This window comes from Anabas testudineus, chromosome 2 (genome assembly GCF_900324465.2).
Source record: "Anabas testudineus chromosome 2, fAnaTes1.2, whole genome shotgun sequence".
In the NCBI taxonomy this organism is placed as follows: domain Eukaryota; kingdom Metazoa; phylum Chordata; class Actinopteri; order Anabantiformes; family Anabantidae; genus Anabas; species Anabas testudineus.
Window position 1 is genome coordinate 26,373,704 of NC_046611.1, and position 25,654 is coordinate 26,399,357.

Consider the following 25,654-nt stretch of genomic DNA (forward strand, 5'->3'; position numbering starts at 1 on the left):
TCATTTAAAAACAACATTTAATTCAGATTTGCACATGGCATTTTGAGATTGCAAACTATTTTATTCTCCATTTCATCCAAGGCTTTAAAAAAGGACACTATCATTAAGTAGAGTACCATCTATTATTCTGATTATATCAAAACAGGCATAAAGTCAAACTTGGCCAACTGTGCTAGTTTGATACACAAATAATAAATGTTAAATGGTGATCACATGTGATCATATTTCATATTTCAGATGCTTTTTTGTATTATGAGAAACAATTCTATTTATGAAAAGTTATACGTTTAAGTACGTTTTTGTTGTGTAAATGTGCTAAAAAAAAAAAAAAAAACAGATACATAAAATGAGCTCATTCTTAAATAAATAGCTGTGCACCCATTGCATCAGCCCACTTTCCCTAATATGGTCAGGGGTCTGGCTTCAGCTCTGTAGTCAACAATAAAAGAGAGTCAACTTCGTCCACCCACAACATTTTCTGGACGAGTGAGGTTTCACGATGAGGGCTACTCTGCTGCTGGTGTTCTGTCTGTCTGGGACATGGGCTCAAGGAGCTGACCAAGGAGCTGAGCAAGGAGCTGACCAAGGTTTACAAATGAGTGGCCAGACAAGGAAGGATATCTGGGATGAGTTTAGAGATTTGAGAGACATGGTGATAGAGCAGAAGGTGGAACTCAGGAATACAAAGGCTGAACTACAAACCCAGAGAGACAGAGTGGCTGGTTTGGAGAAAGACAATGCAGGTAGTGAAAGAACAAAATCTGATTAGCTTCATTATTCAGTAATCTATCTAATTTAAGAGAACCAGCAAATTACTTTGGATTAAAGTCCTGCCAGATGACTAAATTAAGAGTATACAGTGTGTAAACAGAAGGTTATCTCCAAAATAAATGACTGCATAGCAGAAAATCATCAAATGAAGCAATGTATGTATTGATTATAAATTTAAAATCAATTATTTGAAAGATTCAAAATGAAATACATAATTATATAAAATATATTGTTAGAAAATGTGTCTGCACAGAGTCAAAATGAAAATAAACTAATATCTAAATACAGTGCAATATATCTCCCAGGCCAAAAAAATATATGAAACTAAATCCAAGGGGGAAAAACATTACAATGCCAGACAACAAGAGAATGGAAATTCAATAAAAAGGCTTTTATGGATGATAATTCAATAAAACAATGCTTTGATGGCTTTTTATGGATAGAAGTCAGATATGGGGGTACGTCAAGAGCAATAGACAATAACAATCCAGCTACTTTACACTGCCTTTCTTTATAATATTTCAGTGATGAGCTCCAGACTGACAGCAGCTGAAAACAAGGTGACAGCAATAACACAAGAGCTGGAAGCAGCTAAAGCTGAACAGCAGCTCCAGACGAAAAAAGTGGAGGAGGCTGAGAGGCTGATTACTGGTATACAATTGCAAACATAACACATTTGGTCATTTTTAAAAATCTTTGAACGCACTCTTTCAAAGCACTCTTGATGGATGCCGAGCTTTCAATCTTCCAGTGCAAGCAACAGAACTGGCATCACTGCTTTATAAAATGACAAGCAGTGAGAAGGAGGTGGAAGAGCAGAAGAAGGCGGTGACAGCTCTCACAGAACAGCTCGGTATTTTGAAGACTGAACAACAGCTCACCAGCAGCAAACTGGCCGTGATTCAGAACACAATTGCAGGTATACTGATAAGAAATCCGAAACACATCCTACATACACTCTATACCAGCACACATACACTGGAGACAAAACCAAAACATGGCATCGCAATTATCTCGATTAAATGTTTTCACCATTTTGTTACAGGCGCTTCGAAGTTGGCTTTCTCTGCTGGTTTGACTACTGCAGGAAAGATTGGGCCATTCAACACTGAAACTCCACTCATCTACAGTAGAGTGTTCACAAATATTGGTGGCGGTTACAACCCAGCTACAGGTAGTCTATGAATTCGCACAAACATCATCATTATACCCCTGAAAAAAATGAGCAAAGCTGAGGTCTGTGATTCTTTACTGTTGCAGGGATCTTCACAGCACCTGTCAAAGGAGTGTACTACTTCAGATTCACTGCCTTCAACAACAAGAAGGGAGAATGGATGGCAGTAAATTTATACCATGGTACTAAAAGGATTTTACATAATTCTGAGGTAGCTGGTGGTCACGCCTCCATTTCAAATGCATTAATTCTACAGTTGGAACAAGGAGATGTGGTCTATATACGTCTCCAGCAAAACTGTGGGCTTTATGATGACGGTAGCACTTTGAACACCTTTAGTGGCTTCCTATTGTTTCCTATGTAACCTATGAAAAGGTTAACATCATGTGTAACAATCATGGCTGTAATACACTGAAATATATCCAATAAAAACTACAAGAAAATAGCAAAGTTCATTTGTTAAAACATGGCTGTTTTATTTTTAACTTTCCAGTTATCAAATACATGATATTACTATCCTTCTTGGTGGAAACCTTCAAAGCTCTGGAGTTTCCCATCAACATATCAGCCCTTAGCTCACTTGCTTCATGTAAAATGCCATGTAACTGTCACGAACAGCATTTTGCCCACCTCACTTAGAGGAAAACATCTGGAAAATATTTTACCAAATCTTATGCAAGAAGAGAGTTGATTCTGGGTTAAAAAAAAGTCAAGACAAACACGACATTGTGAAATGTGCAAATTGCTCCTGTTGCCAGGATAACACATGACGTACTTCACACAGAAGTCCAGACTGTACCAATACAGTGAAACCCCATGTGTCCCAACAGAGTACTTTGGTGACCCTTCCTTTTCCAGTTTATAAGTGGGTAATGCAGAGAAACTACAGCTGGAATGCTTTAAAGCTTTTTACTCACAAACTTAAGTATGTACTTCACTAAATGTACCAACTACTGTGTGCTACACGTACCTACCCATACGCTGAAGTCCTGGGTTAACCAATATATTAAAGCTCTGCAACACCTGACCTGTAAAATGTCGTTTACCAACACAACAACAGCAGCTGTGTTGGACCTCTCAGACCCATTTGTGTCTTTCATAGACCAACTTGAGCATAAGACGTTTTCCATTACTCTGTGTTATTTCCACTGTCGCTGTTGAGACTAGAAAACATGCTCATGTAGAGTGGAAAGTGCCACAGAATGTCTAGTAAAGTATAAAGAGTTCAAGCCAATGTGCAAACAGACAAGTGGGCAGACCAGCACCACTACTAGAACATCTGGGCTGAGCTGAAGAGTTGGGTAAACATAAAAATAGAACGCAGGGTGGAGCTGACTGTCACCAAGCCTTTCACTTCAATGCCAGAGAGAAAAAGTGACTGATACGAAGAAATGTTACAAATATTATGTCTAATAATAGGGCCGGCTTTACACCGTGATTTCTTCATATCTACAGACATCTATGTCATAGTGGGTGGATGCGCTTTGCATTTACCATGTTTCATTTAATGACTTAGCTGGCACTTTGAGTTAAGCAGTGCTCTAACTTGCTGTACTCTACATGTGGTAAACAGACAGCTTTTATTATGTCTGTCATTAGCACAGTGGTTTTATAGGGTTACAAAGCCAATACCACAGATTCAAGTCTCTCAACTAACCAAGTTATGTCTTGCTTGTTAGTATGAGGTGTGTGTCTGGTGTGTTTTTTTTAACTATGTGTAAGGGTGCAGGTAGTGTATATTTGCAGAGCACTGGATATTGATAGATAACATGCAGGAGCAGCAGACTATTCAATTCTGACATTAAGGCAACGTCAAGGGGGGAGCTAGACTGAAATGAAAAAAAAAAAAAAAATAAGAAGATTTAAAAAAGTTAATAATATTTCAGAATGACATGACAGTGTGAACAGTATAAAAGTGCGGGTGAGTAAGCAGCACAAATATAAAATGAGGGACAATCAAACCGAGTTAATTCTTGTTATAGTAAATGAAAAGAAATGAATTTGTTACAGCACAAAAGCTTGTAGTGATTTATTTTGTGATGAAAAGAACGGGATAATATCAACAAAAACCAGCAGTGAACAGGGCTGTGCTGTATGTACATCTCTGTATGAATGAAAGCCTATTATTATAGTACTTTTAGTTGAATAATGCTCTTTTTGCAATTGGTGGAATAAACTAAAATCAATGTATCTCATTGAACATCTAATCTGTATTAACTGACAACTGTAAAAACTGTTGAACATGAAGCTCTGTGTTCAACAGTTTTAACCAATTCTAATGAAATGATGACTCCATTAACCATTACTACAAAGAAATGAAGGAACATGTGCTCAATTAATGTCTAATACACTGTATAATAAGACAGTCAGTAGTACAGTAGTAGATAGAGGTATATGAATTAGGTATAAATCACATGCTTGGAAGAACAAACTGATTACAGACGGACTAACTGCAATAAATATATATATATATGTGTGTGTGTGTGTGTATATACATACATACATGTATATAATACTATACATAAGCAAATACATCAATAGATACAATTGGGATAATGTAAGGTTATCACAGTTAGAAACGTTAGTTGTGGTTATCCTTGGTTGTTGTTTTTTCTATCTCTTTCAGAACGTGCTATATTATTTCTGTAATATTACCCTACAACTTTTGTTCCTTGTAACTTTACTTACTCCTGCACTCCCCTCTCATCCTTATTGCTACTCTACTGTCTCTTTTCATCACCATTTCTCTACTCTCGTTTCCTTTCCTCTTCTCTCCTCGTTTCTACTCCACATTGATGTGTGTAAAGTATAAATGAATTTTGTCTGCTATGAATTTACGGTACCCACTGGCATTCATAATTTTATCCCCTTCCACCTCTAAATATCCAGTGCACCAAACAGTTTGGTTTCATAGTTTGATGGGATTTACACATCTCCTCGGAAGCCATGGTACGTAGGACACATTAACCCTCGCACAGACACAAAGAAATGCAAGTGCACACAGGCACAGACAGACCCACACACACACACTAGGAGTAAGAAACAATGTAATGTTATAATTAGACCTGGGTGTAGTAGTAGTAGTTTCTTCCCCTCAAATCTGAGCCTCAGGCCTTTCCATTATTGTAATTCTTTACACTTCCTATTTAGACAGTGCAAGTCACCTTGTGTGTGTGTGGCTGATAGTAATTCTGCATCTGCATCTCAAAAGACCTGATGTTATTACTTCTGGTTGAGTTGATAACACAAACCCACACACACGCAGACACACACAAACACTATTTCTGGCTTGAAGGTGCTTGGTAGTTTATGCAATTGGAGGCTTTGTCCTGTTTTGCAATGAGCTTCACTTCTGACTGAGAATATTTTTTCCCCATGACATTAAATTGGTCAATTTGGAAAAATAAGGAAGAAAAAATGAATTTCAAAATTACTTAAAGCAAAGCGAGTGAAAGTTATTCTTGCCTAACATATACCGTACAGCTCTGTTACTGCTTTCTAAAACTGTTGCAAGAAAAGGAACTATACATACCATGTAGAAATAAAAATAATTAATAATAATACAAAGGCGATAGCATAGATATACAGTGTAAAAGTAATGAAACCCAAATAGAAAAGTATAAGATGATAAGCTTCATACTATTGTCTTGAAAGAAGCATTTCTAAGTTCTCCTCACATGAACTGACAACTAAGCACACAAGGATTTTAGAAGAAGCAGAAGAAGCCTTTATTTGTCATATGTCACATGTACATGTTACAATGACATACAGAGTGTCCTCATGATTGAACCCATCCCCCTGAGGGGAGCACTGGGCAGCCACATACAGTACCCAGGGAGCTAGCGTGGAGTGTCTTGCTCAAGGACTCACCTGGTGACAGAGACAGGGATTGAACCACCAATGGGTGGCTATGGGCTAAATCATGTTTTCACTTATTTTAAGCTGAACATATTTAATTAATCAACATTAATTATTTCTATATACATCTTTTGTCTTCTTTGAGAACCAGAAGAGACACAACAAGAAAATTCCCCACTTTGTCTCATGATAGCCTCTTAGGAAATTAGATTTCTGCAGCTCTTCAAAAGCACTGGAAACAGTGAGTACTGTTTCCATGGAAACAAAGCTAGTGTCCATAATTCAATAATTAATCAAGAGGCTGATCAGAGGATAGCATCTCCAACACACATACAACCAGCACTCACATGCCACGTATATCAGGTACCTTGTTCTATAGCTTTGGATCATTTCACGGTATGTAATGTGGAAAATATGGGTTTGATTTATTTTTGGGCACATCAAAACATGGTTTGGTCCTGAGAAACGGTCATCAATGCAACACTTAGCAGCCCCACTCTAACAACGGTGTTGTAAAATTCTAATAAATCAGTGTTCAAAGCAAAAGAGTTGGAGAGTTAATGAGTAAGTACAAGTTAGGGGAAAATTAGATCAGAGTCCCTGCAGGAATCACAACTAAGTACCCTCTATTAATGCACGCACACAAAACACACACTGTTAAGAAAAAGAAGACACCCACAGTCTAATCTGTGCCTCATCTTCCTTTTAGTTTCACTCTCTGTCTCTCTGCATGAGAGAGGAAAGTGGATGAAAGGACAGATGTTTTCTCAACGGGAGCAGGCCCATGTTTCTGCAGGTCACAAACAGCCGCGGGGTAAGTTCATGGTGTCGCACAGACACACAGACGAGACCACACATTCATAGAAACACACATTTTGATTATGTGTGTATGCGTATAGGGATTATTAGTGTGTGATCCTAGAAGCCGGTGAGATCTACTGTACCTGTCGCTCTGACTTCAATCAGGGAAGAAATTTAATGACTTGGGACCACTGTGGCAAGAATGAGAAGCGATATTAGGTGATTGGACGCTCACTATCAGAGATATGAAGCTCCCACGTCCCTTTCTTTATCCATCATCCTTTTTTTTTTTTTTTTACTTCCACCTTCGGATTAATTTGGGCTTTGCAGAGATATTAAAAGCTGATAGTCAGAGGACAATGCTCATAATACAATCATGCATAAAATAGGTTGTTGAATTATTTCTGCAGCTCAGACTTACATATCCCTCTTTAACAATACAATATGGACACATAAAAAAATCATCATAAGTATAAAATATGTGTGAACACACACACACACACACACACACACACACACACACTTTTGTATGACAGTCAGTGTGAGGACACTCTTTAACATAATGCATTCCCTAGCTCCCTACTGTTGCGTAGGCCATATTAATCTACTCTGTTTCTGTTTTTTATCTATCACAACTAACTGCCTCACCCTAAACTTTACTCTAATCATAACCAAAGCCTCACACTAACCCTAAAACCTAGTCTTAACCCTGAAATTGCTCTTTACCACCATTCTCATTGTGCAAACTACACTAATTCCATTTTATTAGTAGTAGACTCTATTAAATCCATATATAAATGTGCATATATGTATATATGTTCTGTATAATGTGTTAGCAAACATTTGTTGGGCATTACTGGCACATCCTGAGCAGAAAGAGAGTGGCATGGACATACAGCTGGAGGCTTGTTATTCACCACCTCTAAAATATCAATTATATCATCATAATTTTGGTATTGATTTGATGCACCAACAAAAACAATTATTCAAGTCTCATCAATGTCTGCGTCTAAATTAAGCTCGCACTACTTCTCTTTCTCTGCCATTTTGTGCAAAACAGCAAATCAAACCCGTGCTGTAAGCTGCTGACTAGAGTGCTCATTCTTACTGCAAAAATGAGCACTAGCAATGACTTTCTTTCATTTAATTGACAATACTGTATAAAGAATAAATACATCCAGTAAATGATTTAAGTGATGTGGATTGTTCAGCACCTGGTTCACCTGGTTTCAACCTGGTGTTGATGTGTGAATAGCTGTACTAAGGCACAACAAATGATGTGTTTATTTGATGACTCTTCCTATTACAGCTAACAGGTCAGAAAGATCTATACTTTCAAACTTGACATGAACTGTACCTCCTGGTGAGGTCTCCTGAGTGGTTGGTGCCCCAGTGGGCTTAAAAAGAGTCTTGATCCAATTCTTAATATTTCTAACATTGGGAGATGTCCTACCATCCATGTTGTGCCAAGATCTATGTAAAAGACGTGTTACATTAACAATTTTATTTTTCCTTTTATTTCATTGTGTTCCTGTGATTTACTATGTGCTCTAAATGTACTGAATATCAACCATAGATGGTTGAAAATGTAAATGTTAAGCTTATATGATTTTACCTTGCAGCAGATGCCTGATTATATTTCCAAATAAGCTGTCTCTAAAACGCTTCTTAAACAAATTATCCCCCATGGGAAAACAAAAATGGATTGTGTTGTCTCTGCAAGAACCTCTCTTTTCTCTCTCTCTGAGTCTTTCCCCCTCAGTATGTGCACATCTGCACGTCTCTCCCCAGTATATTTACCATTAAGAGGGACTAAGCATTTCATTACAAGTCTACTGAGCTCCCACTGTGTCACTGAAACCACAGTGTGGCTTTCTTCTTAGAGATACTAATAACTGAATCAAAGGAGGCAGCGTGTGTTTGTATGCTAAAGTCTGTGTTTGTGTCTGTGTATTCTACTAATACTGATGTAATCGCAGGCTCAAGCCCAATTAGCCTAGAGGGTAACTCTGTAATAATCCCTACCCCTGGGAATAATGGCCTATTTAAGCAGCAGTGGACAGAATAAATTAGGGTGTCTAAGTAAAGAGAAGGAGTTGGAATGAAAGAGACGAAGGGAATAAGATTAAAGAGGAGCATAAGAAAGGGTGTAAGACAGAAGGGAAATAATTCGAATGAAAGGAGCCTATGAAGATAGACCTGTTGAAAATAATTTCAATCTTATTTAAATTTAATTATGAATGTGTCCAAATTTGAGCTTTATGTACAGCAATTAAACTCCAATACTGCAACAACTCATTCCTTGTAGTGGTTGCTGTATCAATGCTTTACATGAAAACAGAGCTGTTACTGGTACAAATACATGTATAATCCATAAAAGTAAAATAGAAAGTCATGTAAAGTTAAGTCTGGGAAAAAAAAAAAAATCAAACAAAACCTTACTCCAATAAATGAAAATATCTCTGCAAAAAGTTTTTAACTGTGCACTATGTTGGCTCAAACGTTATTAACCACTACATATACTAGCCAGATACACATAAGCAAGAAATCTGCTTTATTACAGTACTGTTTCAAAATTCAGAAAATGTTTTCTCTTTGTTTAAATCCCAACAGAATTACAAACAGAAATTCTTCTTAGCAAAGACAAACTTACTGTAGGAGTTGTAGTGCAATAACGTGTTTTACTCTGTAGCAACATTTAAGGTTGGAAGATTATTATATAGATAGTTATATATAGATAGTTAAAACTGTACATCATTTAAGATATTCCGTGTGTGTGTATGTGTTGCTCACCTGATACCAAGTCTACTCTGGCGTTTCTGCTTGCTGTCGACACGTTGATATGAACTACAACCTTGCCGTCTTCGAGGGAGATCTCCAGCGTGCCATCATCTAGATTACTGAATAGGAGGAGCCCATCGGGGTTCCACGTACGAAACTGGAAGCCCACAGATAACGTATTGTGACTGGCTCGACCTGGCAGCTGAAGGAAGCTGGTGGCATTGAAAAAGACTGGGAAGGTGTGGGTCTCAACACAGGAGAAGGACAGGTTTCGCTGTTAACACAGATTTGAAGAGAGAAGACAGATAACAGGGCGTTAGAGATTGGCCTTCTAACTAAAAAGTGAAAACAGAGTCAGTCTCTTAAATGCAATGTAATGATTGTTTTAATGTTTCAAAAGTTTTTGTGGCTTTGAATTTAGTGTCTGCAAGTTTACTTAAAAATACTCTTAACTGACGGTAAATTCAAAGACTGATGTTGTGAAGCTGTTTGTAAAATTACAAAAAATTTCCCCTTTTTTTGAATCACCTTGTTTTTGAAAATTGAACAGTAAACTGGCTGATGTCTATGTGTCAGAGGAAAACAAACACTTTTGTAGCTCCCTTCCTCAGCAAATTCATCATTTTGGGCTGACTTACCTAGCTGTGACTGTGTGTGAGTGTGTGTGAGTGTGTGTGCCTTGAGATCTGTTTCGATTGGAAATTAATGGCTAAGTGAGTCATAAGAGAGAATTAAGAGGTATACCTTTAATAAACTTAATTAGTGCCTCCAATTTTTCAATCAGTACACCAGAGACACACTGTGTCTACTGTTGAGGAGAAACGTGAGAGTGCTAAGACTTTACAACATATAAAAGAATTTTGACAAACAAAATTTTTAGGATGGGAAACAATGCAGCTGCCAACCAGAGTGTATCTTCGATATAAAAAAAAAAAAAAAAGGCATGTAATAGGCTGCTTATTGCTTGAAAAGCAACAGTAGTCTCTTTGAAGAGTGCAGTAAAATGGCAGCCACGATATCAAGAGGGGAGCATAAAGACAGGAGGAAAACACATGGAGGGGCCACCAATGGGTCAGTTGTATCTGATTAATTATGAATCTGATTAATTATGAATCTGTTAAACTATTTTGGTGCAGTGAATAATTTGGCCCCTCACTCAGGTCAGATTCAGAGTTAGTGTGACAATAATGAACATGTTCAGTATTCAGTTTCCTCTGTACGCCTGTTATTGCAAACTGTTTTGATTTACCTGCTTGAATTTTGAGTTTGTATGTTTTGAGGTTTTCTGCATTAATTTATCATAAACTGTGATCTGATCTTCATCCAAGTCAAGAGTATTAACAAATGTAGCTTGCTTATAATAATAATAATAATAATAATAATAATAATAAATTCTGATTTTATGTCTTCATTGAAAACAACCATAACAACCTCATAGTGCTACTGGAAAAAGTATGTGAACCATTTGAATAAACACAAGACGAATATGATTCTGCTGTGAGCCATGCCTCACCAAAAGGAGCTCTCAGAGGATCTACGATCAAGAATTGTTGATTTACATAGAGCTGGAAAAGGTTACAAAGTGATTTCAAAGATCTTCACCAGCATACAGTTATAATAATAATAATAATAATAATATAGACTTTAATGATCACCTTGGGTAAATTCGTTTTGGACAGCTGCCAGACTGAGTTGGCACTACTACGAGGTTTTGGTGTCTTGTCCAAGGACACCTCAGCAAGTAAAGAACCGGGAATCAAACCACTTAGCCTGGGATCCGTAGGCGACTGTTCTAACACCTGAGCTACTGCTGCAAACTGTTAACAAATGGAGACACTTTGACTGTGGGTAACACTGAACAAGCAGGGTGTCTATGGCACGACACCACAAAGGAAGCTGCTGCTTACTAAAAAAAAAAAACATTGCTGCTGTGTATCAAAAAATCATTCAGTATAATGTGAGAATGTCTGTACATCAGCTGAAACTCTGTAGGAGTTGAGTGATGCTACAGGACAATGACCCAAAACACACAACAGAATGGCTTCAGAAAAACAAAATCTACCTTTTGGAGTGATCAAGTCAGAGCCCAGACCTCAACCCAACAGAGATGCTATGGAACGACTTGAAGAGACCCACACACATGAGACATCCAACTAATATGACAGAGCTAAAGCAGTTCTGCAGAAGGAATGGATGAATACTGCAGATGGGGGGTTGATTGTTCATACATACTTTTTCTACTATCACTACTATAACTAGAATTACTCACTTAAGTAATTCACCTCCTCTATGGTCTACTAGTTATTTTTTCCTAGCAGAACTCACAACTTATGGCTTTTTTCCAAAGATCAGAATTTGTTTTTTGTTATTATTTTAGGCACATCATATATAGATAATACTTTTGACTTAGATAAAGATCAGATCACATTTTATGACAAATTTATGCAGAAAACCTTCCTGCCTATTTATATATAGCTTTGACACACTCATGACATTCATATACACTCATCAGATTAAAGAAGTAGTCACCTCGAATAATTTTTCTAATTTTGCTTTAGACCAATAGTTGTCTTGTGCGGAGGAAGGGTGGATTCAGAGTCAATAGTCCTCTTAGAGTTGCAAACACTGTACAAATCCATAATATGGGAAGAAACGCTCAGTTAAGTATTGAGGAAAGACAATCCATCATCAGTCAATCTGAAAACTGGCCTTTGGGTTTATATGTCTAAATTTAAGATTTTTTGATCTAACTGCTGTGTCTTTTGCGGCGACATGCCATCCTGTCTAGTTTGCACTTAGTGGAACCGTCATTAGTTCTCCAACGTGACAATGACCACAAACACACCTCTAGGTTATTAAAGAGCTATTTGTCCAAGAAGAAGAGTGATGGAGTGCTGCATCAGATAACCTGGCCTCTACAATCACCTGATCACAATCCAGCTAAGATGGTTTCGAATGAGTTGGACTGGAGAGTAAAAAAAAAAAGCACCTAGCAACTACTCAACACCTCTGGGAACTTCTTCAAGACTCCTTCAAAAGGAAAAACTACCTCATGAGGCTGACTAAGAGAATGCCAAGAGTGTGCAAAGCTGTCATCAAAGCAAAAGGTGGTTACTTTGAAGAATCAAATATATAAAACATATTTTGGGTTGTTTAATGCTTATTTTGTTTACTACATAGTTCCATACATGTTCTTTCATCTTTTGGGTGTCTTCAGTGTTTATGTATAATGTTGAAAAAAAAAAAAACACACACACAGAAGGAGCAGGTGTGTACATGTATATATATGTTTGTGTGCACATGCATGCACATTTCTCTTACAAAGCTGGAGGTGTCCAACTTCTTTCGACGAGCTAGGTCTGTAATGTTGTCTCCGTTGTAGTTGATGCTCTCCATGCAGCCTTTAAAGTTCTTCCTTCCTCCTCCCAATGGTTTCCCACTGTATGGCATCCCCCCAAAACTCAACTGGAAGGACGGAGGGGAAAGAGATAAAAAGGAAAAAGAGACATTAAGCTTTATTTTACATTCAATTAGCTACTCTGTCTACTGTTACAACATAGCAAAAACGACATAATGTAAATGCAGCATGAAATCAAAATGTTCTATTCTAGCATTATTGCTTAGCCATTTCATGCACAAAGAGGGATTACAGTAACAAGCAACATACACATGTCTATTTAGACAATAGCAACAAACACCAAAGTAGGTTTCAAAATCCAGGCTGCAGCTCATGTTCAGTGTATTGATATTTTTAATAGAAATGTTCTACTTTTCATCTAATTTCTTTTATGGTAAACACTAGTATGTGTGTCAAAAGGGTGTTTTTTTACAACAATAATACCACCGGCTCATATTAATGGGGTCCGCTTAAGAACTCTGTTAGACTGGGGGCTATAACAAGCTGTGTTACTATGAATAATGTGACACCTGTGAATCATGGGCAGCATTAAATTGATCCCATGCTGACCACTGTCTACCACATTAAAACCAACAAATGTTGTGGCTGACTGATGTATACATACAAAGTCAGGTCAGAACAACAATGGATTTAAATTTAAGTAATCAAGATGTGGACTATAAGCTTTAATTCAAAAGTTTTCCAAATATTTAATTAACCATTTGTATACATTCCCCCCTTTTCAGAGGCTCAAATGTATTTGGACAAATTTACATAATGAAAAAAGAAATTATAAGGTTTATTTTTAATATTTGAATAAAAACACTGAAAAGTCATAGACACGTTTTCCCCCTGGAAAACTTTTGCCAGGCTTCTCCTTTTTCCTTCAGTCCTGGCTTCACTAAGTTTAAAGCTGCTCTATTGGGTTGAGATCAGGCAAGTGACTTGACCATGGAAGAATATTCAATTTCTTTGTCCCGAGAAACTCAATTGGGTCATTATCCTGCTGCAGTATCCATCCATCCAATAAGTTTTGCAACATTTGGCTGAATCTCAGAAGACAGTATAACCCTATAAGCTTCAGAATCATCCTGGTCCTGGTATCAGCAGTTACAGGACCAATAAACACGAGGAACCCAGTTCCATTTGCAATCATACTGTTCATACTCAGCATGTTTAACAGATGATGTGGTATGCTTAGGATTAGTAGTTGTTGCTTTCCTTTTTAAAAAGAAGGATTGCACTTCTTTAAACTGTTATTTGGCCTCTCCTGCACTTTTTGTTATTTCTCATTAGTTTTTTCCAGCCTAATGATGGCCTCTTTCATTTCTTACTCTCCGGACATCATATTGAGTTTTCCAGTGAACAACTACCAATTGTAAATTCATCACTCATGCATGCAAAATTACAAAATGGCTGCCACTGCTCACAAACTTCTGGACCTGACTCTATACAGTATAAAGAGACTGCTGGATCAGTGGTAAAAAGCATTCAAGGAAGAATGCAGTGGTTTGTGGGGAACAGATGCAATGAGAGGAGAACTGAGGCGAGGAGGTAGAGGCTAATAAATAGTCATCTGGTGGGAAGCGCTGAAGGACACAGAACTGATGAAAATGTAAACTGTGTTTTATATTTTTCTACCGTTATACATGTGTTTAACTTTTTTCTTTCAGGCATTGCTCTGAGCTCTCTAGCGAGACAAGATGATGGAGGATGGTGTGCAATTACCAGTCGGTTGTGTGTGTTTGCCTGTGTGTGTGTTTGAATGTATCTGTGGTGATGCTCCAGTGGTCTTAGTAATTACTGTCAAGAGTAGACACAAATGCACCCGGATATTTAGTCTACAGGCTTAAATGGAATCAGAAGACACACACACACACACACACACAATAGAGTGTGTGGAAAGGAAGGAGTAGAGTGGTACATTGAGTAAAAGTTGGTCACAGTTTGCTATCTAGAGAGACCCAGTGATGCAATAACACTTCCAGGATTCACTACACACACACATATACACGCACACACACAAAACCTTCTGGTTTCCCTTGTAGTATAGATTTCCCAAAAGATCACTTAACTCAACAGCTTTAGTTTAATTGGACTGTGGTTTGTAAAGACCCCCTTCTTATTCTATTTAACACTAGAACAGATCAGCCATATCGGCAATATCTGTAAGTGTCACACATTTACACATACTGTAAAATATCAATATACAAACACACACACTGGAATGCAAACATGTGCATAGACCAATACATGGATTTATCATAGACAGGCTGCTCATGCATGCACACACTCACATTACACACACGTGCATTTTTAATGGCCATTATGCATTGCAAAAAATCAATTTCCTGTTATAAGTATTATTAGCTCAAGTCTTTGCATTCCATTACTGAATGACACTAATTATGTGAGTGTTATGGATTAGCAAAATAGCACTATAAAACCAATATTTAATTTCCTGTGTGGTATCAATGTACTGTATAGACTAGAGAGACCGAGCTACCACCAGTGATGAGTGCTTGTTTAAAATTCAATTGCAAAATCAGTGCATAAATGTAGTGTATACCATAAGACAGCAAAAAAGAGCAAGAGAAAAAAACAGCATCCCAAAGACAGACCATTAATAAGTACCTTGACAGCTGTTCTGAAACTAAAAGCAGTGTTCGAGTTTTATCTGCTCAAGAAATAAAATATTCTATGATGAACATCAGTACTGCCCAAGGCTCCTAAATCAGATATACAGTGGTAAGAAAAATAACTTTTTAGAATTTCATAGGTTTCTGCATTAATTTGTCATAAAATGGGATCTTATCCATATTTAAGTCAAGAGCATTAACAAATTTGCCTTGCCTAAAATAATAACACAAACAGAAAATCTGATCTTTCATGTCTTTATTGGCAGCAACCATAAAAACCTCATAGTGATAGTGGAAAAAGTATTTGAACCCTTGGAATTATTTTTCTCTGCAAACTGGCTAGGCCCTGATAAAGGAAAGCAGGCCCAAATCATGATGTTTCCTCCACCATACTTTAAGATTGGGATGATGTTTTCGTGATGATATGCATTGCCCTTTTTACACTATATGTAGTGCTGTGTGTTCTTTCCAAATAGTTCAATATAGTTTCATCAGTTCACAAAACACTTTGCCTATACAGCTATACAAAAGTTGGTTAACTAAGTACTTGTTTTCTACATTGAGTCAAAACTAATAACATTACTCCGAAATGGCACAACATTAGATCGATGTGGTGCTTCTACAGTTGTGGTGGACGTGGGTAGGCAAGGGGAAAATGTAACGGTGGCTATGTCCAAAAGGTCTGTGGTCTCTAGGTCTGTGTTTGTGTGTTTGTGTTACTAGGTGTATGGGTTGGACTCGTTCCTTCATTTATTTTGATAGGGAAACTACATTGGTCGGTCTGTGTTCTTGACATGCCAGACTGTGCACACTTTGGTCCTCACCTCATAGTCCAAATCAAGGTGGTCAAACTCTCCATTGGTCCTGAAGTGCTGAGTGTGTCTGTCCAAGGTGAAGTTGACGTTACGACGGTAGCGCTCAATCACGACCGAGTGCCAGTGATTGTCATCCAAGAGGCTGCCGGTGGTCACAGAAGTATGACCCAGGATAGAGCCATATTGGTTACTGCCTGTAATTAACATTTTGTCACAATATAAGTTAAAAAAAGACAGACACTGGACACTGTGCACTAATGAAATTGTATCAGCTCTTCATAAAAAGTAACCTGAATGCACCTAAACTTGCTACTCAGCAGTTATAAATATGCACTTCACAGGTACACATAGTTATACACAACTATGAAATGTAACATTTATAAGTTGATTCAAATTTAAATAACGTAGCATAAACAAGTTTTGCTGCTTTTGCACATCATTTTCAAACAGGCTAAAGAATAGAATTGTAAGATGTTGGTTTCTGCAACAGACTTCATTGAGTCATGCTTCAAAATATCACATGGATATTTCAGATTCAGCACTGTAAGACTTTATGTTTTGTACTTTGAAAGATTTGGTTCTACAAACTGTAAACACATATAATTACTGTATATATCATAATTATACAGATACAGTAACTTCATCAAGATAATTGTGGCAGGGTGGTCAGCATAAACAGAGAAACCTAGCTTTGTAGTACTATGCCTCAGTAAATTTCACGCAGATGTTGCCCACCAAGGTTTATCTGCAACAGCAGCTTGGCTTTGCGAAGCTCCAGGGTAATGTAGTCTCCTTGCTGGCCCTCCCCATGGAGAATCACTCCCTCGCTTTCCGATGTCTTGAACCTCAGTGCAATCACATCTTTAATGATCTTCATCTTCTTCACCTAAACACATGACCACAAATTCCACATAGATAGAACAGTTTCAATTAAAAAATGTAGAAACCCCCCCCCCCCCAAAGACATAATATACATAAACGTTCTTTACTTTAAACACTTTAAAATGTACAAAGTGAAAATGACAACTTTGTCAGTTCTGTCTGGTTTCTTAGAATCTACATAAATCTTCATAAATATCATTTATTGTCAATCAATCTTTGAGTTTTAAGATATAAACTTTATGTTTTAAAATATCAACGGCTGGCTATGACTTAACAGGGAGGCTTAGTTAATAACACAGAAATATAAATGTAGTAAATTAAGTACCTTAAAACGATATGAGATTACACCCTGTCCATCAAAATTGATCACGTCCGCCCCTAAAATAGACAATCCAGAGACAGAGAGAATAATCAAGAAAACATATGAGAAAGACAGGAATAAAGTGAGAAGAAGAGAAAAGGCAATAGAAATGATTAGTTCATAGTGAAGTGGACTGCATACTGAAGGCTAAACACTGGAATTGCTTAAAAAATAGATAAAGTTTACTTCAAATGTTAGAACAACATCCAAAATAACTGAATAAAACTTAAAATATATATTAACAGCTACAAAGTTATATTGGCAATATACCTAGAAGCAACTGTAATGCTAGACAGCTTTGTAAGGTGTGCTAATATTGCTAAAAATAGATGAAGAGGCAAAAGGTGAGCTGAAATGTAATATCTACTTGATGTCTGAATGTGTAGGAGCTCTGTGAATTAAAACGTCACCTTCACAGGTTGTTATTACTGCGATTGGCATTTTATTTTTTCAAGTGATGTTGTGCCTAATAGGATTTTTCAGAGAAGGTTTTCTGATGTTACAGTTGTAAAAGTGCAAGTGTAAATAATATCATGATGAATGATGAATTCCATTTAGTGGATTCATGGATTCTGATATTGTACATGTTGGCTCACTGTCACACTACGATGCTTGTTGGGAAACTAAAATAAAACTGAAGTAAACAATACTGCATAACAGTATTACTTAGATCTGTGCTCCCAGGACCCATTAACAGACGATGGAGACAATAAGAGGAAAGGAGAGAGAGGCTGTGGCACTGACAATGGGCAACTACTTGGTCTGCTACCTTGGCAACAATGATGGAATGGACACCCGGTGGCTTGTATGGAGGATTTCACACCCTAACCCATGAACCTACATCATTCTGGATGCTGAACTAGATAGTGGTTTTCCACCAGAGAAGTTAAGTGACAAAGGATGATTGAGACGGAGAGATGCATGTGACAATCACTATAATCATGATACTGGCACATACTGTTTTTCTATGTCTAAAAATTAGAAGCTGATTTCAGTATATCACTGTCATACAAACTGTAAAATCATAATGGTTTAGTTTGAATATACGGTAATTCCACGGAGGGATGATTTTGTGGCTGTTTACTGATACGAAGTAGGATATGAAGCTTTTTTAACCTTAGTCATTGTGCATGCGGATATATTATGAGAAAATTATGTCTCATGATGTATAAATAGCTCAAAGGAGACAACTAATACAACACGTGACCATTTTAGATGTTTGTTCTGAACTTTTTTTTTCTATTGTTGCAACTTTTTTGGTGTTTTTGTTAAATTTGTGGCATGGGCAGAAATAAGATAGGATATGTTTGCATCCGTTTGAAACTTTTCTTGCAAGACAGTGACTTGCATTTGCACAGAAAATTTAATTTGTTCTGTCTGTTTTCTGTCTGGCTTCCCTCTCTATAACATAGTGGCTCCACTATTTCTTGACTCATCTATAAAATAATTTTCTGTTGATCCCATGTTAATCAAAATGGAAATGAGCATGTAAATTCCACAGCACGGCAGATCACGACTCATTTATAGCCTCTGGCTCTGGCATCACATACGTACACAGCCTTCCATTGCACAGTCCTAGATGAGTCATAATATGGTATTGCATTTAATTATCATACATTTTCAAAACCCAGAATTATCATCTAGAACCAACATATTTGGTGATTATGCTGGCAACATAAGATCTATATTTATCTGCCTCCTTCTCCTCCTACTACTTCCCCCGTGTGTGTGTTTTTTTTCCTTTCATCCTCATTTCTTTGTCATTTCCTAACACTTGTACTGCTCCTCTCTAGCATCTTTGGATTGGGAAGCAGGAAAACATTTACAAAATGTTGATTCTAAGAGAAGTGGAGAGCTGAGAAGTGGAGCATTGGTAGAACAAAAAAAAAAAAAAGGAATGTATGAGTGCTCGTCTTGTGACTGAACACTGAAGAAAGGAGCAGTGACAGAGTAATCATGAGGAAGCACTGCAGGCTTCAAAACACACCTGACAGACAACTGTGAAAGATGATGGTGCACCAGACTAGGGGCAGTGTGTTTATGCGTCTCTGCCTCTCACTGTCATTACTGATATCCAAGTTGTAAGCATGTGTTTACCTGATTGTGTATTTATAACGTGTATAAAGGAACATTAAAAACAGCCCGGATTTATTGCTAAACACATTTACATTGTGGAATTAGCTCCTACTGGTCCTGGCAAAGGTTACATCAGCACTAACTGAGACAGGAAAGAGTACAGCCCATTATCTTCTCCTGCACAGATTGTACTATATCTCAGTCTAATTCTACCAGTGCTCTCATGTGTTGGAGAGCATATGCTACGTCATACTATATTTCTATTAGGTTGTGTTATTTGGGATTTTTGATAGAAAGATGTTTTCGATTTAAGTATTCTGTTGTGTCCTTTTGAAAATCAAGATTCATCTGTGTCTGCTATGTTTAATTGGCTACAATAAATATCCCATGATATGCTCTCTGTTTCTACTGTATATGAGAAAGAAATGCTTGTGTATGTGTCTCCAGCTGGCAAAGAAGATTCAGAATATATAAATGAATTTCAATCAAATCTAGACCAAATCTAAATTTGCATTAGACATTTCTGACAATGTTTCAGGTTGTATAGCCCTGACAAATTTTGCTTACAAGTCCCAAAACTACTGGTGCTTGACAGCTAGCTGTACTTCATTGGGAAAGCTATTGATTGTTCACTTTCAATACATGTTTTCCCTCTGAATTTGAGAAGCATACTGTATGTTATTGAGTCTTACTTGCATAAAATGTTTTATACTTTGTTTGGGTAAATCTATGTTAGGTCGAAATTGGTTATTAATTATGAAATCATTAGGTCAGGGCCTGTACTGTTTGCTACTTGCCTTATTGGTCCTGCATTGGACAGACACTATCAATGGTTATGTCTACGTACTGTATTTAATAGTTTAGAAAATCTGTAAAACTATCTTATCTTCTTCTTCTAATGTCTCATGAACTAGCCAAGCATTAAAAATCTAAAAATCTATTATTATCTACTATTACAGTGAACTGGTAAGATAATATAAAAAGTTAAAGTGACAGTAAAAAAGATAAATAATGCAAATCATGCACATTTTTAGTAAAGACCAACATCTTTGGAATATATTCTTAGAGAGTTAAGAAGTTAACTATAAATGCAGAAAAGACTGTAAAGAACTGAATCTTAGTCAGAATTGCTTGTGAGTGCAGTAGTATTTGTGCTCCAAGAGCATCTTGATGGATCTAAACTTAAATAATTTTCTTATTGTTAGGTGCATGTGTACATTCACTTGTGTGTGCACCACATCTTGTCCTTATCCTTATCACTGCTGACTTGCTTTTCTTTTAGCGTGGGACGGAAATGAAACAAGGGGAAATATAATCAAAAGTCTGAGAACTAAATTGAATGTGATCCATGCCCTTGTATTCTCACACAACCCACAGACATATTCACACGCAGTGTAATCGCATCTCTGGAATGAAAGATGTACGTGTGTCACTTATAACAGTAATTTATGCAGAACCTTAATTGAAAATTGTTATCAAAATCAATTTGGCAGCCTTTAATAGGATGAGAGGAAAGAGGCTCTGAGAGAGTCGGTTCCATAGATGATACATTTGTTAGAAAGGCAGAGACAGTGTGGGGGTGTGTATCTGTATGTGTCTGTCAGACTGTAATGGTGCTCTGCATCTTTCTGCCAGTTATTTGCCCGTGTGTGGGTCCAGGCAGGTTTTCACACTGGGTTTGTGTTTGATCCCTGTACAGAAATAGCTCATAATGAAGAAAAACCCACTGTGACTTGATTGTAGCTGACAAACTGTCATTAGGCTTTCCCCACCGAGCCATAATTATAACTGTTAATAATACTTGTTGTAGAAATGGGCAGGTTTACAATGGATGTGTGTCTGTGTGTGTTTGTCTCCACTCACAGTAGGAGCATCCATAGACTTCAATACGCAGACCAATCCGTCCCTCTTTGCTCCAGTCCAGTGGGACGAACCTCAGGAAGTGAGCAACAATTCCCTGCTGCAGCTCATGGCGAACTGCGCTCTCCGAATTGGAGTTCCCAGAGAAGGCCTGCAAAAACAGTCACGCACACACACACACACACACACACACACACACACAATGAAATTAAATACATCAAAGCCACAGGCCCGCAGTTAAACAAGCAGCTTCGGGACTTAGAGCAAGAGTATTTGTTCCACTCACCACATCCCACCCTAAAGGTACACAAAACATACAAAATAATTATGAGTCTACATATCTAATATGCTCACTATAAGACAGTCTGGCTGCCGGGGATTTGATGAGGAAATTGCATGTTGTATTCAAATCATAGTACATGTAGGAAACTCCCTGTTCACATCAGTTCAAATTCAAGCTGATTTGTCTCCAAAGATTCACAAGAGCTTGTAACTGAAGTTTACTGTTCCTTGTCATATTAGCACTGTACATTCAGCTGGTGCAGTGTCTGGAATCCTACCATCTTGAAAACAACATACTGTCTACAGACTAAACAAATACAAGTAGGAACTGCAATAGTAAAAAAGTACAAAGCCAGCAAAATCCCCCAGCGTCTATTGAGCTTTTTACTTAACTATGCACAGTTCAAAAAAGTGTGTGAGACAGACGTTTTGTGTAAAATCTCAACGTTCTTTCCTCACATGCAACTTTAAGAAACATTACCAGTTCCTGCTGTGTGACCAGCCACAGGCAACAGTTGACTAATGATGGAGCTGTTTAGCCATGGCTGTGGTAAGTGTGTTGTTTTTTTTCCAGTTTAAAGGCAGCGATACACACAAAAAAGAACAATATTTAGTGAAAGATTTTGGTAAAGCTAAAGGTTCATTTCTTAGGTTCCATTATTGTTATAATGTGTTTAATGTTCTTTGAAGCTGATGGTAGCTAAATGTAAAAATGTCATATGCACGGTATGCACTTATGCGTGTTGTCACCCATCCATTCGTATTCACATTCATACAGTTGTATCACGGAAGCGTAAAGTACAAAGACTTCAGAAAAAGCATTGGTTAAGCTGGCGTTTTATTTTGATGCCTCTCTTTTCTTCTCCTTTACTCTTTCCCACTCTCCTCTGGTTCTTGTCCTTGACCTGGCACATAATTGAGAGACTCTCCATGCACATCCAGACACTAATCCACCTCACCACACTCCCTGAACTGTTTTCACTTCTGTGCTTTCCCCCTCTCTAAAATAAACATGCACACCACCACCCCTGTTGCCCATGCTTTTCTTCTACACATAATATGCACAGAAGAGTTGGCAGGAGCCATTGGGGAGAAGCATCATTAATAGCCTAGCAGGTAGCTAGATGAGAGCAATACTCTAGACAGCCATGTGTTATTCTAGATAAGACAGAAAAGTGTGTGTCTGTGTGCGTATGTTGGGAGATGGTGGAGAGGCGCTAAGACAGTCTGCTTTGAGCCGACTCCACTGTGACCCAAGTGTGTACTCCGGAAGATATGCTATCTGCAAAGCAGCCTGTCGAGAGTTCACACTAAGTTCAGAGTCACTGAACTTCCACTGTAGCAAGGGAGTGGACATCACATGAACAGTGGCTCTCTTCCATGCCTTTCATTTCTAATCTTCATTTATCCAGAAAAGATAAATGAAAAGTAGTAAAAAAATCTGACAGCAGAAACAAACACGCAGGCTTTGTTTATTAGCACTATTCTTCAAATTCACACAAGCTCATTGGGGAGAGCTTCACTACAGTTTAACAGCAGTTTTTACTCTACGCCGGTGGACAGGTCCTGACTATCTGGGTTAATTTACTAGCTCAAGAGCAGCTATGCTGTGTCCAAGGGAGAAGGTTGCAACATAATAACACAGTACAGTACAAATGTCACCCGACATTAAAATGATGTGTCTAGTTCATGATGGTGTCATGCTGGCCATATCACGGCCATATGTATTCAAATGGAAACCATTTGTCAAGTTCTCTTTCTAATTTTGACTTTTTCCTTCATACACAAAGAAAGATAAACTCATGGCTGCGTTTCTTAATGTAAGTCTCTGCATGCAGTTTGAATACATCTCCAGCGGAGAGGCTAGCTGTTGTGAGGATAAGTAGTTCTATGAGATTACATAGCAACTCAGCTCAAGTGTAGGAAAATACACTGTTACCACTTCCAAAGAATGACAACTAGTGCAACTACGCAAAAACCTAGCAATTTATACAGCTACATTATATGAAATATTCACTTCACTTCCAGTAAGGTGCGCATGATACTTCATCTGTACTTTCAAAAGTAAAAGTATTTCTTTCTCACACAGACAAGTAGACAGCTACAATTGTGTATTTTATGCTTTTTGATTAATGAGTTCACATGTCATGAGTTAAGCAAAACTGAATTTACTGTCTAACATATCTCCAAACTGCATGCCATTGCATTCAAAGAGCAGCCGAAAGAAGTTGAATGATGAAAATGAACTATTCCTTTACTCACTAGGGCTAACAGCATCCTGTGAAGTTTTTTTTGTACATTTCTAAGCTTTCCTCTTTAAAACTCATCTATCTCTTCTCTTTTACTGTCAAATCATCTCAATCCTCCTTCTCATCCTGTGCTCTCTATTGCATATTTGTCCTTTGCTATTCTGTTCCAAAATGCCTGTGGTCCTGGCTCCGGATTTGAAGCACAAAAAAGCCCAAATGTATCAATTTGCATGCACACATGGAAGCACATATGCACACATGCGCACACACAACAACCGCCTGCACAGCACCTTGCCATTTAAACCTTTCTCCAACGTTAAAACCTGATATCACCCTTAAGCTCATTTCATAGCAGGAAATAAAATAATAATAAAAAACTCTGATGGCTGTATGTGCTGAGGATTTGACTGACTGCGTGCAGAAGATTTTACTCCTTTTTGTCCAACTGACACTTCCCTGTCCTTGCCCTTTCAAGGTGTAAGAGAAAACGAGTGAGAAAGGAAAAAAAAAAGAGGGTGAACAAAACCATTTTTTCGTCTCCACCCAAACGCTCCATCCCCGTTCTGCAGCTTCCTTCTTTTATTTCTCTATTGTACTCATCCCGCTCTTCGGCACTTATCTGTGCTTGGCTGAATGAACAGCTCAATTCAAACACATTACTATGCAGAGCGGAGGGCAAGAGGTAGGATAGGGATGAGAGGAGGAGGAGGAGCGGGATGAAGAGGAAAAATTTGTGGATGCTGAACACCCCGCAAAAGCCTGACTAGTCAACCATTTAATTCCCTCTCCTCCGAAGTCAAATCATTAACCAGCAAACCAATGTGTAAATGGGAATGTGTGCGTGTGTGTCGTTGCATATAGTGCGTATGTGTTACCATTTATGTCAGAGTGTCTGTGTGTGTGTCTGTGTGTGTGTGTGTGTGTAAGTGTTAGGCAACTTAAGAGCTTAGACACTTTGACGTTTTGTTTAATCGAGAACTGAGGTAATTTACGGCAACAAAGGCCACAAAGTGCCTAAAGCAACTTTCATTTTTTTTGCCATGGTGTGTGTGCATGTGTGTGTATGTGTTTATTGATTTTGTGTGTGCGTTTCTCTCCACAAGTTAAAGGCTGAAATATTTAAAGTTGACCTGTTTATGCGATGTCCGTCAAACTACTTTTGAAATTTAGTGCAGTATTAATCAAAAACAGACAAAAAGAAAAATGTGAAAGTCGTGCGCTTGGGAATCTTTAAGAGGAAAATATTTACTTGTATCATTTACGGGGGGGTAGTTCTGTAGGGATATGCATATAGCTTAAGAATATTAAAAACTGAACTAAAAGCTGAAATAAGTGAAGTAAGTAGAGGAGATCTTGGGTTGAAATCAAAACATAGCACAGCTGTCATATGATTTTAGCAATCCATGAGATCAGTGGAGGAAAAGCAATGAGAGAGGAATTGGAGAAACAAAAATAATGAGGGAAGCTGAGAGCCAGACAGGGCCTTGTTGGGCATTTGGAACAGCCGTACTGCAGTCATTCAAGAAAGAACAAGCCAATCACTTTACTACAGCTGGTCAGCAAACACCCCTGTGGACTGCTCTGACACACACACACACACACACACACACAAACACACACACAGGGAACAGGCATCACTTGCCATGTAAACAAGATACACATTAACGTTGGCATGCTTGTGCACATACACACATTCTGGCAGGCTCAG

The 25,654-nt window shown here is 37.9% G+C and overlaps 2 protein-coding genes across 2 annotated transcripts in view; one reads left to right on the forward strand and one right to left on the reverse strand.

Moving 5' to 3' along the window:
* The window catches only part of cntnap2a (contactin associated protein 2a), a 269,264-nt gene that overhangs the window by 104,937 nt on the left and 138,673 nt on the right, over nucleotides 1-25,654 (reverse strand). The window contains 6 exon segments of the mRNA XM_026363812.1: nucleotides 9,398-9,659; nucleotides 12,707-12,850; nucleotides 16,246-16,430; nucleotides 16,972-17,122; nucleotides 17,444-17,496; nucleotides 21,419-21,566. Coding sequence (XP_026219597.1) covers nucleotides 9,398-9,659; nucleotides 12,707-12,850; nucleotides 16,246-16,430; nucleotides 16,972-17,122; nucleotides 17,444-17,496; nucleotides 21,419-21,566 — 943 coding nt within the window.
* Nucleotides 476-2,395, forward strand: LOC113164491. Its single transcript, XM_026363813.1, has 5 exons — nucleotides 476-743; nucleotides 1,297-1,422; nucleotides 1,523-1,690; nucleotides 1,817-1,945; nucleotides 2,032-2,395. The coding sequence occupies exons 1-5, from the start codon at nucleotides 500-502 to the stop codon at nucleotides 2,307-2,309; spliced, it is 945 nt and encodes a 314-aa protein (XP_026219598.1). The 5' UTR covers nucleotides 476-499; the 3' UTR covers nucleotides 2,310-2,395.

Excerpts from the sequence above, each read along its gene's own strand:
- LOC113164491 (XM_026363813.1), top strand. The coding sequence starts at position 500 with ATGAGGGCTACTCTGCTGCTGGTGTTCTGTCTGTCTGGGACATGGGCT. Across the intron at positions 744-1,296 it reads TTTGGAGAAAGACAATGCAG|TGATGAGCTCCAGACTGACA; the intron begins GTAGTGAAAGAA and ends ATAATATTTCAG. Across the intron at positions 1,946-2,031 it reads CGGTTACAACCCAGCTACAG|GGATCTTCACAGCACCTGTC; the intron begins GTAGTCTATGAA and ends TTACTGTTGCAG.